This window comes from Hibiscus syriacus, unplaced genomic scaffold (genome assembly GCF_006381635.1).
Source record: "Hibiscus syriacus cultivar Baekdansim isolate YM2019G1 unplaced genomic scaffold, ASM638163v2 tig00111330_pilon, whole genome shotgun sequence".
Classification (NCBI taxonomy): domain Eukaryota; kingdom Viridiplantae; phylum Streptophyta; class Magnoliopsida; order Malvales; family Malvaceae; genus Hibiscus; species Hibiscus syriacus.
In genome coordinates, this window is record NW_024063059.1 from 9,905,513 (window position 1) to 9,918,990 (window position 13,478).

General features: G+C 32.0%; 1 protein-coding gene across 1 annotated transcript; it reads left to right on the top strand.

The window, feature by feature from the left end:
- The first annotated feature begins 1,635 nt into the window (after positions 1-1,635).
- On the top strand, positions 1,636-4,009 carry LOC120158665 (abscisic acid receptor PYL8-like). Its single transcript, XM_039169470.1, has 3 exons — positions 1,636-2,013; positions 3,081-3,296; positions 3,532-4,009. Exons 1-3 carry the CDS (start codon positions 1,873-1,875, stop codon positions 3,745-3,747), a joined length of 573 nt encoding a protein of 190 aa, XP_039025401.1. The 5' UTR covers positions 1,636-1,872; the 3' UTR covers positions 3,748-4,009.
- Positions 4,010-13,478: the final 9,469 nt, after the last annotated feature.

Below are 13,478 nucleotides of genomic sequence, written 5' to 3' on the forward strand. Positions count from 1 at the left end.
AACTTTTACTAGATTCAAAGGTCAAATTGATATTTTATATAGTTTAGGGGTTAAATTAGTATTTTATGTAAATTTAAGATCAAATTGCTATTTTGTCTAAAATTCATAGTTAAGTTAAAATATCACCATTTTAACTAATGTGCAATAAGTTAACAAGAGTTAATGCCAAGTGATTAAAATAAGGCAGAACGAAAATAAGAGTGACCAAAACTAAACCTTTTCAAAATCGATGACTAAAATTAAACAAGTCAAAAATATAAAAGATCACCAGTGCTGTTTTTTTTAATAATTCCTCAATAACATAATCTAAGTTTTTTTTTCTAACTACAATGTCAGTCTAATTAAGCCTATTTTTAAACCTAATATTTTTTTGTTTGAACTTTTTTCAAAATTTTAAGGAATCTTTTGACAAGGACGGTTATACTACTACACAGTTTTTGTTTTACTAAAATGTTTTTTCAAAGTGGCAACTATAAAGCTGCCACAAATGTGAAACCAATAAATTTAGCAAAAAGGTAAAAACTGTGCAACCTAACCATAAATGAGGCTGGCCTCGTAGTGGATGGACCATAAATGAGCCGACATTTTCGTACCAATCAAGTAAATTTCAACTTCTTAAGGACTTTTTTTTATTTAATGTTTCAAAATTACTTTTTAAAACTCTAATATATTATTAATTTTAAAATATCAATAAAACTATTCATTTTATATTTAATATATTTATTATTATAAATAGTATGTAATCAATTTTAAAATATATTTTGAAAATACTAAAAATTTATTAGAATAATATAATATGGTAAAAATTTATTATAATAATATAATATAGTATATTGTATTTAAAATATTTTAATATTAAATTCATGGAGTGATTTTAATAGTAAAAGAACGGTTATTATTTTCTTTAGAAGATATGAGTTCAAATATTTACATTTATGGCATTGGATAAGTGTGTATTATCAATAATTATAAAATTTTAAATAGATATTATCTTGTAATTACGTCAGCAAAATAAACTCAAAAATTATCTTCAAAATTTGTAAATAAAGTATAATTTTTGCATTTCATTTTTTTTATTTTCAGAAAATAAAAATGATTGTCTACTTTAATTTATAGGATTTAATGTACACAATGAAGATTATTATTAATCCACTTAATACTAACCAATTATAAATTTAAAAACTATTAATTAATAATGTATATACAAAAATTAAATAAAAAAAGATTTAACAATTAATATACACTAAATTAAGAAAATTATCTCTTTATATTTCCATATTTACTTATAATTAAATTAAAATTTGGATTTTTAAAGATGCATGAACAAAAAATTAACAAATTATTATGAGATAAGTATTTCCAAATCTGTGGATTAAAACTCCAACCACCGCTCTGTTTTCCTCTTATATAACACAACTAACACGGGCAGTTTGGTAAAGGAGAAAAAGACAACAGAAGCAGAAGCAGACAAAAAACATGGCAACTCTCGTAATAAAATTACCAATCCAATGTCAAATTGTAAGAGCGGATCCAGTAATAAATTTTAGCGTTTAGTTTTTTTTTTCAATAATTGTTTTTTTTTTTGCAGGTGTTGAGATTGATGATAGGGATTAGGGAGGCTTGGAGGTGAAAGAACTAAGCTGTAGCTTCTCTTTCTTTTTATGGCGGTGATTTATTCACGGATTCTTCGTTTTGTTTCCCTGGAGATTATCCGGATTTGAAATTCTCCAGAAGATTCGTCGGTGAATCAGTCCGGTCCGTGATCGAGCCCAGATCGCCGGGACGAAACGAGGTAGATTGTTTTTTGTCTTTGTTTTTGCTTGGCGTAAGAGGAAGCGTGAGTGTTTGGATTGGTAGGAAGAAAAGAGAAAAATGAATTCGAATAGCAATGGGTTTGGGAGTGCCGGTGCGGTGGCGGCGACTGAATATATAAGGAGACATCATCGACATGAGACTGGAGGGATTCAGTGTAGTTCGGTTGTCGTCAAGCGAATCAAAGCTCCTGTTCCTCTCGTAATTCTCTTTCACTTCGATTACGTTTTGTCTGGATTTTGTTTTCAACTTATCCTTTCTCAAGAAAATTTCTCTTCTCACGCATCTACCCTTATTTCCTTTTCTTTTCTGTCTTTTTGTGTTTGTGTTTTGGATTTGTTTCGAAGACATGCTCTTTTTTCTATAGTTTTACTGATTAAAGATTTCTTTTCAATCTTCTTGATTATTTTTGCATGTTTTTGAGTGATATGTTTATGTATGTATTTGAGAAATCGACTTTTGTTCTCGAGAGGAATTAATCTTGATCTGTGATGATTTCCTTTTAGTTGTTCTTTACATCCCGATTGCTCTGATTGAATTTATTGAATTTGGTAAAAGAAAAATATTGAATCTAATTTTCCCCTACTGCTTTAAGTTTTGTTACTGAGATGAATCTCTTCTACGGTTTCAGTTGTTCAGTTAAAGAAGATCATTTCGAAGTCAGACATTCAGAATTTTATTTTTTACTATTGAAACAGATATCATGTTGTTTACTTTAATGCATAGGATGAACTCAAAACTTAGATGAAGTCATTTGTTTCTTTGAGTTTTTGAGTATGAATAAATCCTAAATTTGAGATCCATGTTATCGAGTTTCTTTTCAAACCATTTCAACAAATTTGTGGTGTTTCTCTTAAATGGTTTTGCAGGATAAATTCGTTTCCATGTGTTATGGTTGCTTTGTATAGGAACAATAAGGTTAAGATTTAATTGAACTAAATGTAATTTCTCTTATTGATTCTTGCATTTAGTAGAAATGGGAACGTCACAAAGCATATGCTCTGAACAATTTTTTTCGTTTCTTTCTCCATTTTGCACATATCAGATAAATGATTAGTAATTTAGATGTCATCAGTACGGGAGGAAGATTATGAAAAATAAGGGGGAAGATATATTGCCTTTAGAAGATACATTTAGATCATAGAAACAATGTATTCCTCCTCAATTGTAGAGCTTGATGCTTATAATTTTTTGATTTTGTCATCTGTTACCTCGGTCCAATTTTCTTTTTTTTCTCTGAAAGTTGTATTGGGTGTCTTTTTTTATAGGTTTGGTCTTTGGTTAGGCGTTTTGACCAACCTCAGAAGTATAAACCCTTTATCAGCCGATGTGTTGCGCAAGGTAACCTTGAGATTGGGAGCCTTAGAGAAGTTGATGTCAAGTCAGGGCTACCTGCAACTACAAGCATTGAAAGACTAGAACTTCTTGATGATGATGAGCATATCCTCAGCATCCGGATTATTGGTGGGGATCACAGACTTAAGGTAGGAATCCCTTTTCTTTTTCCTGATTTAACCTTTTTATTCCCTCTATCTTTTATGATTCATCCTCCCGGAAGACTGTAATATTTGTCAAGGTTCATGAAGATACACATGTCTAAATTTTGAGTTCATGAGTGGTTAGTCAAGGTTGAAGTTCCCATTTTATGCGTACCTTGATATAAAACAAAGATTTGAGTAATGTTCTTATTTCATCAAACTTTTTCCCTGTAAAATCCAGAACTACTCTTCAATCATCTCCCTCCATCCAGAGATCATCGATGGAAGACCTGGGACTCTGGTCATTGAATCATTCGTGGTGGACGTGCCTGAAGGAAACACAAAGGATGAGACATGCTACTTTGTTGAAGCTTTGATCAAATGCAATCTCAAATCTCTTGCAGATGTTTCAGAAGGACTAGCGGTGCAGGACCGGACAGAACCCATTGATATTTGAAAGGCAGGGACTGAAGAGTTATAAGGTGGTGGCTATTGTTGCCATGGATGAAGCTTCGGGGCTTTCGTATCATCGGAGGTTTGAGAGATGGACTGGCAATAGTAGGTCTTCCATCTTCTAGATACATTCGCATTGCATTCCTTCTATTTGTTATTGTTCTCACCTTTAATTTTAGCATTATGTGCTGGATTTCCTGTCTTTATTCAATAAAAAAAAAACCACAAATATTATGAAGTTTCTTTAGCTGAAGGAAAAAGAGGGGACTTAGTTGATTCCAAATATTTTTATTGTGGAGTTATTCCAAGTATTTTTATTGTGGGTATTCGATGGTTTGTATTTGTTGATTCCTTCTATCTGTTATGGTTTGTATATGATGAAAGCTAGAAAGAGTTGGCATTTGGATTCTCGGTTGTTTTGATTTGCAGAATTGGTCCAAGTTTGATGGTAAATGCTATTCTACAGTGGCATTTCATTTGCTTGATGCTACCAAATGCTGGCATTTTCCTCGAAAGCATAGAAAAATTTAGATATAAAATGCTGTTAGATCAGTCTGTCGGATGACAATTTGGGTCGTGAATTTCGTTAGTATTCAATTTGTATTTTGTATATTCAGATAATATTCATATTTAGATGTTAAAATTATTATATGAATTTAGAGAGTGTAGTAGCCACTCTCAAATATTCATGATCTAAATTCATATTAAATATTTGAATTTGATTTTAGATTAAAAAGTAGTGGATATATTTGAGTCTAATAGATTCAGGTATTTAAGATATTATTTATGTCACACTTTGAATTCGGGGATAGAAGGTTTAGTGACAAGTTACAATTGATCAAGTAAAATTCAATTTTTGGAGGACTAGCTTGGAAGTAAACTAAGGTTTAAGGGCTGTAATTGAAATAAATGCTAAGTTTGAAGACTTAATTGTATATGAATGGTATGAATAGAGGATTAAATTGAATAAATCTAAAATTAGAAAATAGATTCGTCATAAATAAAGACTAAAATAAACATAGAGGAAAGTTTGGGGCAAACTATGTGAACCTTGGAAAGTTCAAGAACACAGCTTTTAATTTACCTCAAAACAAGTTATATAAATATCACTTGTTAGAACTTTTAGAACCCAAATCTTTTTAACTGTCATTTCCTCGAATACATTGTCGTCGTTTGTCCATGATCTTTTGTAGGGGTAATTTTAAGTTGTCGTGTTGTCGTTGTGTTTCTTCTCAGATCAGCGTATTCTTTGTATCGAAAGATTCATCTTAAAGTCTTCATTTAAGATTTGTTGATAGTTTTACGGAACGAGGTCCGATGCTTGTTAGATCAAACAAAAATCGTGGGTTCCTCATCGCCAATATCGTTGTTATTTCAGATTTGGAGATTAGGGAGAGCTTATTTGTATTTTGACGTTACGGAGAGGCAACAAGGATCTTTCAATTCCTTTGGGACTGTCTCCGATGGAAAAGATAGAGCCGTGGTAGGAAATGAGACATGGAGTTTTCAATCCTTTGGTCCAAGATGAAGCAACTTGACATCCTCGAAAAAGGCCAGTGAATGGTAGAGATATTTTTGTCGTGATAGAATAAAAGGAAAGACTAACTTTCTCTTTGACAGGGTAAAGGCATCTCAACACTATAACGGAAGCATATTGATACTATTTGGAGGTAGCTCTTAGGTGTGTCAACAAGAGTTGGTGGCATCCCTATTTCAGTCGAGTTTTCGGAGGTATCTCATCGGTTCTGAGGTAACGGTATCTCAACACTCCATCAAAGTGGAAGCCCTCAACTCTTGTAGTCGATTATGGGACATAATATTGCAGATCTAAGAGAGCGTGAGGCATCTCATCACTAGACGACCAGGTACAGGACGCTTTTTAATATACGTTAATGCGCTGCGGTGGGTGCGAAAGCATCTCAATGCATTCCATACACTGTAAGTAAAAGTGAGGCATCTTTACCACGGTGAAAAAGGGGCAAAAACATCTCAATGCCAAAGCAAAGGCTCTCAACTATTTTGGTCGTTGTTCTTGTTTGTCTGAGAAGAGCGCGAGGCATCTCGACGCTTATTCGACTAGGTAAAGGAGGCTACTCAGTATACGATAGAGCATTGTGGTGAGAGTGGAGACATCTCTACGTGTACCATACACTGTGGATGAAACTGAGGTATTATTTAGTGGCAATAGAAGGGTAAAAGCATCTCAACGCTGAAGCAAAGGTATATTAACCCCTTCGGTTGTTAAGAGGCATCCTTTCTTTTTGAATGAGTGAAGGTATCTCAACACTCAGAGAAGAGACATCTCAATTCTCTTTTAATCAAAGATTAAGGGCATCCTCACTATGGCAACACAGTGAAGGCAACTCAACATCATGAAAACATCATAGAGGATAACATGAATGTTCCAAGAGATGACGGCCAAACAGAGATGTCAAAATATTTACATGCATTAGTTGTTTTAAAACATTACAGGCTATAATAGGAAAAGGGTTTTTTAGTACCTAAATTGGGAGTAGTTTTACGGTTTCTCGCGAGAGAAACTCTTTCGAAAAATGAGTTAGTTCATAATTGTTGTTACATGTTTGTATGTAATGCTTGTCGATGCCCGTGAGGTGTTGTAGAGAGTCTTCGTAACAACTTGCATGCTTTTCCATGTGACCTTTGTAGACGTCGTCATCTAAAGTGTGACTCCTTCTATATTTATGGATGTTCGTCGCAGTGCCATTGAGCCTTTCTTCTTCTCTCTCATAGGTGTCTTTAGCCTGCTTCAGTGGGCTGGCTAGAGATGAGGATGGTTGTTTTGATTTTGGGGGAGGTGAAGATAGTTGTTTCAGCTTTTGGGCGAGACAGGAATAGTTGTTTTGATTTTTTAGGTGAGGTTTTAACTGTTTCTCGATCGTGAGATTTGTCCATGTTCGACGCATCAATTGTTGATGACAACAAGTTTATCCCGTTAGTCGTTGTTGGTTCAACCCTTCTAGTTTGGTTGAAGAGCCACGACTGGTGAGAGAATGATCATCGGTTGATGTTTGGATAAAGAAGAGAACGGGTCATCGTGAGGAAGAAGATTCAAGAAGGGTCGATCATGTAACGAGCGACTTATTTCTTTTTCTAGTCTTGATTGAGGGTATTTATAGTGGTTTTTAGTGCATGTGTAATCTTTGGACACTCATTTTCGTTCGGGATCTTATTTCGAGTTTTAATCATTTTATAATATTATAATATAGTATATTAATATATATATATATATATATTCTTAAAAAAAGATGTATTTGAATATATATATATATATATATATAAAATATATATATATATATATATATAAATATATAATTTTTGAATATATATATATATATATATATATTATAATTAATATATATTTGAATATATATATTATATTATATAGTATATTTAAACATATATATAGTTTTTATGGAAAAATATACAGTATATATAATTAAGTATTATTTTAAAGTATGTATATTATATATTATAAAATATATTATTAGCCGTTATTATTATTAATGTTATTTTTTTTATTTTTTAGGTTTGGGTCAATGTCCAAGAGTCCAAAGTCAAGGTCACAATCCATGTTCAAAGTTCAGCAAGTCTGACCTAACAAGCTTTAAACAAAAGGTAGTCTAAAAAGGTCGAAATGGATAAAGACCCACAAAGCTAGCCTGATCCAACAAACTTTGAGACCAACTAGGGTTTTAAACTTTAGCCCTATTAGCTCTACACACTTCACAACCATTAGATGGGAAGGAGAACCAACGATCCATATCATGTGGAATTAGGGTTATGAAACCCTAAAGGATCACATCTTAACGCAGCCACACAACAGTCGTTGGATCAGGCTTTTCGATCCAACGACTATAAATAAATATCAAGAGAACCGAAAGTGCACTGACTGGTGAGAAAACAGTGCGTGAAAGCCACGTGCCAACGAAAGTAGCCTCACGCGCCGAGTCAAAATGCTTCGAATAGTTTCGGGAAAAAACTCTTTCTTAACATACAAAATCAAAACAAAATAAAGCACCAGACAATCACGAGAATCAAGTCAAGAAAAATGCAACAACCAACTCAAAACAAACCAAAGCGTGAAAGGCATAAGGCGAAAATGGCAAGAGAATCAAAAGCATATAAATCAAAAATGTAAAATCCCTTTGACAAAGCCACTGACGATAAGGAATCTCGTCTAAGAAGGAAACAAGTTATCCTCTTCGCATTATAAAGCTGCCTGCAAAACACGAAAAAGGGGATAAGTTTGGATGCTTTCGAATACCCATAAAAGAACATAAAGAAATAAAGAGGGAGAGACTAGGAGCACTTAGATTTGTCATCGAGATGTAGTCGATCATCGGAGCACGAAAATTCACCGGAGAAGTCGAAACATCACCGAAAAGGTGAGAAAGCAGAAAGGGTTTTGTTAGCTCTACGTCATAGGGCTCATTGCATGTAAGCTTGGTGAGTGTATTCAAGTTCGAGATTGTTAGGCAAGCATTTTGGGTAGCTTTAGGGTGCTCTGACCATTATGGGTGGTGGCCGGAGCGGTGGTGAGTGGTTGCCGCAGTTCGTTAGAGTCTCGCTGTTTTTTGTAATGTGAGGAGAGCTTGACAACATTTTGCAGTGTTTTAATTACTTTATTATTATTATTATTATTATTATTCCTTTTTTAACATTGATTTTTTTAAAGAAGCTCATTCAATCCCTTAATGGTCATCAAAGGTAAATGATTTGGATCAAACTTTAATTTAAATTTTTATTTAAATTTCAATTTTTGTGATTAAGACAACATGATAATTGAATGGTACCAAAAGAGCAATTTGAGGGTTCTTATCATTCCTCGATCGTAAACCACTCTCAAATCCAACAAATCACTAGTAAGACACATATATGGTAAATTGTAAGTCTGAGGTGCCCGATCCACCTAATTCAAAAGCGATCGGTGGTGACTCCATCACACACATCCAAGTTAAGAAGCGAACCTAGGACTACCTGAGGAACCATGAGATAGTTTGGCAACTCTGTTAGGGACACAAGAGAGTTAAGCCAAAAATTTGATTATCGGTTGTCTTGTTAAGAGAAAATTGTAAGTTTAGATTTCAATTTATGTTCCATTCATTTTATTTATCTTTGATTATTTTTACAAATAAATTGTTGTACTAACTATTTTCTAATGATTTTATTTTTTTTTTAAAATAAAATGACTCACATCTTAAGCTCTATACCAGAGATCCAAACCCATTTAATTGGGGGTGAAAGTGATCCATTCGTGAGAATTTATTCTACGTGCCAGACCTAGAATTAGCCCTCGGGATTCATATACCTTATACCTTCATAGGAATTTATTACAACTGTCAGACATAAAAGAATGTGTCCCCTCAGGTTTAACTCGGTTCTCAGAAGCCTGTGACAGATTTAGGATCTAGGGTATAACAGGCCCAAGAGGACATTAGAAAAGAGAACTTAGGTCCCTTTTATAGAAATAAAATGTAATACCCAAAATTTTTACTAGTGACTAAATTGTAAGTTTTGAAAGTGTGGTGCTAAAGTATAAACTTTGAAAATTTAGAACATATCAATGTAAATTTTCAGATTTGGCTGAACATTAGCGATTAAAATGCAATTTTTGAAAATTTGTAAGGGCAAAGATGGAAAGTGCATTTTTATTTGTTCATCTTTGGCTTTGGAATGTTATAATGGATGATAAAGCAATGTAAAGTTGAAATTATTATGTTTCATTAAGGGTAAAATAATAATTTCCCATTAATTAAATTTTATATTCAATCATATTAATAATTTATGATGTGTATTAGTTAATTAAAATAGAAAACTAGAGAATTTCTCTCTTCTCCTCCATCAAAACCGTAAGCACCATAGCAAAAAGAGGTAAAAACTTTCAAGTTCATTTTTAAGCTTATTTGATTAATTTTTGGATTAAGTTATTAGATAGAGAATTAATCTACATGAAATTTTCTATCATTTGGTATAAATATTTCATGGTGATCATGTATAGTTGAAGAGATTGAAAATTAGGTTTATGTAGGGTTTGCGATTTTGAGGGTTTGATGAAGGATTATTATGTTTTTGATGTTGGAGATTAATTACAAAGTATGTGTGATGATTAAAATTATGTGTATAAGCCTAAATGACTTTTAGCTTGATTAGGGTTTATGGAGAATTGTTTAATTTCAATGTAATTTGATGTTGTGATGATTAATTTAGCGTGAAATTGAAGTAAGAAAATTGAATTCATGCTTGAAATTGAATGGAAATCAAGTTCTAGTTGTATAGGTAGGTTCGACCATAAAGGAAAAATTAGGGGGGGGGAATGTTAAAAGATTTCTTATAGTTTAGAATTGATATTAGAAGCGTTCTATATGATTTGGAGATCAATTTGGAACCTTGAGAGAGTAAAAGAGCTAATTTACAAGTTTTGAGAATTGTGAGATATTATAGCAAGAATGTGATAATTGGGGTGTTCAATGTTGAATTTTAATTATGCAATGCTGGAATTTTAAGTTTGGATTATGTTAGTTTGATACTAACATATAGTTGAATATGTTATGTTATTATGTTACGTTATCAGACTACGATTAATCTAGCGTTCCTAACGACCCAAAAGGAAAGGAGAAAGCCCGTGAATAAGAAGTATCATATAAAGTTCGTTAGTGCAACAAAGGTGAGTGAATTTCATTTGTATTTATGTTATCGAATCAACATTGGCTTGCGATGAGCCAATATCGGAGTTACTACGGTAAGATGTGACTCCTAATGTTATGTAAATTGTAATTCAAGCCTATATGTTCTTTTGGTAAGTAATAATATTATGGAATAAGTTAAGGATGCTAATTAAGTAAAGCATCCTATAAATTATGATTTGAACAGTAAATGATCAGATGATGATCTCTATATTGTTAGATTCGTATGTCAGTATAGTTTCTTTTAAAATAAATAGTTACTGAGTTTTAGTTGTATATAAAAAATATGAATTTTAATCGATGATATGTCAGAAAACAAGGAAGAGATTCTGCTCAAAACAGTTTCGGTGAGTCAGCTTTGAAAATTCGCTATAAATTGTACAAGTTGAACTAGAAGAATTGCCATATGTGGTTAGATTCATATTTGAGTATATGTTCTAGTGGTATAAACTAAATTATTTTAAGTATTTATATTAATATAGAATAATACTTATTTGAAGATAGTGCAAACTGGTAGAGTATGAAATTTCGATTGACTTTGTAGTAGAAGCAATCAAAAGCAAAGGATTAAACCTAAAGCTTAATGAGGTTTATATTTTGATTTATAAGTTAAGTGTTGAAATGTATGTATTTTATTTATTTATTTATTTTAAATGAGGACAACTTGTGATAAGCAACCACACATTATTTTTCAAGTATGTTTTCTACTTTAAATCTGGATTATTTTCATAATGTTTTTATTAATATTTTATGGACGATTTAGGGTATGAACTGCCCAAGTTTATATTTTATGAAGATGACTTAAAAATATTTCTGATTCTGAAAGGTTGATTATTAAATGATTATGATATGATCTAAAAGCCCATTGTATGTTGCATTGAGAGTCGTAGGTACATTTGGCATGCAATTAAGTCAAGTACTTTTCAGTTCAGTTATGGTACAATCATGTACATTATGATCCGCGCCGTTGGTGCTCATGTTATGATTTCACTTGAAGTGCATTATATGTTTCAATGTGATTGGCATCGTGATGTGCCCAGTGCACACCTTATGTTCTACTCATGTACATTGTATTCTCTTACATATACATTGGGTTATACAAATAAATATGAAAGAAAAAATATGAAAATGAGATGAAAGTTCCGAAATATGTACGAATGAAAGGAATATGAACTGTTTATGATATTTGATGTTGATTTAAATGATTTTTGATAAAATCATGAGAGTATGATTTTTAGGTTTTCAAAGGGAAAGCAGCTTGAATAGCTCGATTTGAAAGTTTTAATGTTTTTATTCAAATTATAGTTTCTTGTTATAACACTAGACCAAATTTATGTTTTTACACATTAGTTATGTTATTGTCTCACTAAGTTTTACTTTGTTCGTGATGATTTTGATGCGTAGGTTTGAATAAAGAAAAAGGACATGAAGTGAGGAGTTTTTTTAGTATCTTTTGGAGATCAAATCTACCTACAAAATCAGTAATACATCCTATCTTTGACTTATTAGTGGCATGTACATTATATGTAATGGTGTGCTTTATCGAATTTATTTTAGAAGGGTCTGTAATAGTAAACTAGGACATTTTATTTTGGCCAGTTTATTTATGTTTGTATTTATGATTAAATAGTTTATATATAATATTATGTTATAAATGGTTTTCAAAATCAAGCAGTGTTTAGGCGATTTTAAACATATTAAAAACAACATCAAACTGTCTAATCGTTGCTTGAAATTGGATTCATTTTCAATGAATAAATATTTTTTTTATGATTTTATACGATTAAGGAGAAGTTTTTAAAGTTGAAATAGGAAATAGGAAATGATTAAGGAAATGTCTGCTAAGTTGACGTGACTTCTTTAGCTCATATTTCGAGACATATACGATCTATGGCTGTTACATTTATTGGTATTAAAGCAGCAGGTTTAGCCGATTCTCGGCCTAAATCGAGTCTATGTTATGTTAGAAACATGTATATGCCACAAAGATGTCAAAACTACTGATCTGATATGGTTTGATGATTTTATTTATAATGTTGTTCCTCACTAACAAAATTTTGAAATGTATGTGTTAGATGTCAGAAGTTAAGAATCAGGGATAAGAACATAGATAATGCTAGAAAAGGAAACGAGACTAAAATCGATCAGGGTAAGAACTTAAAAATATGTATCTCGCCCTAGAAGGGTTGGAGTTGTAAGGGATTTTCCTCCATTTTGTGGAAGAAAAGCCCAGTGTTTAGTGAGGTTACGAAATTAGAAGAATCTATCAGAAAGTTTAAGAGGATTACAAGAAAAGTTGAGACCGTTGAGGATTTAGATTTACTAGTGATTCTGGGGTTTCTGCACGTAAGTAAATCGCCTACTAAAAGTTTAAAGAAATCTAAGGTTTTAGTGAATCATATGATAATTATGTCATTGTTTGAAAGGGTTTAAAATGAGTTCAAATAAAAAGTAGTTGTTTATCTGAAGGACTTGAAGAGTTCCAAGATTATAGTAACTGGAGTAGGATTATAGAAATGAGAAAGTATATGAAGAATGACTTCAAGTGAGAGAGTTTTGATCACATGTAAATGTATATGATAAGGCAAGCAATTCTGTGCAAGTATACACAATCGAATCAAGTAATATAGGGTAAGTGAGTTATCGTCTCCTCAGGGATTGGTCTATAATTTTAACCTTCACCACAACTAGAACTAGTTGTCACAAGCTAATTCCTATTATCTTGTCAATCTAAACTAAAATTAAGAAAAGAAGAAAATACTATAATGTATGATTGTAGAAAAGTTTGGTCGAGAAAAAATAAATATGCATACTACAAAACAAAACAAAACAAAAACAAATGTTGATTTACGTATAATTCAAACAACCTCACATATTTAGACTTACCACATAGCACTTATGCTAATCTTTTGCATTGACAACAATTATTCTAATTCTAGAATTAATTATTATGACTTGTTTAAGCTGCCCGACAGGATTACTAAGTATTCTTAGACGGTTGTTATGGCAATAGTACTCAGCGTTAACTACA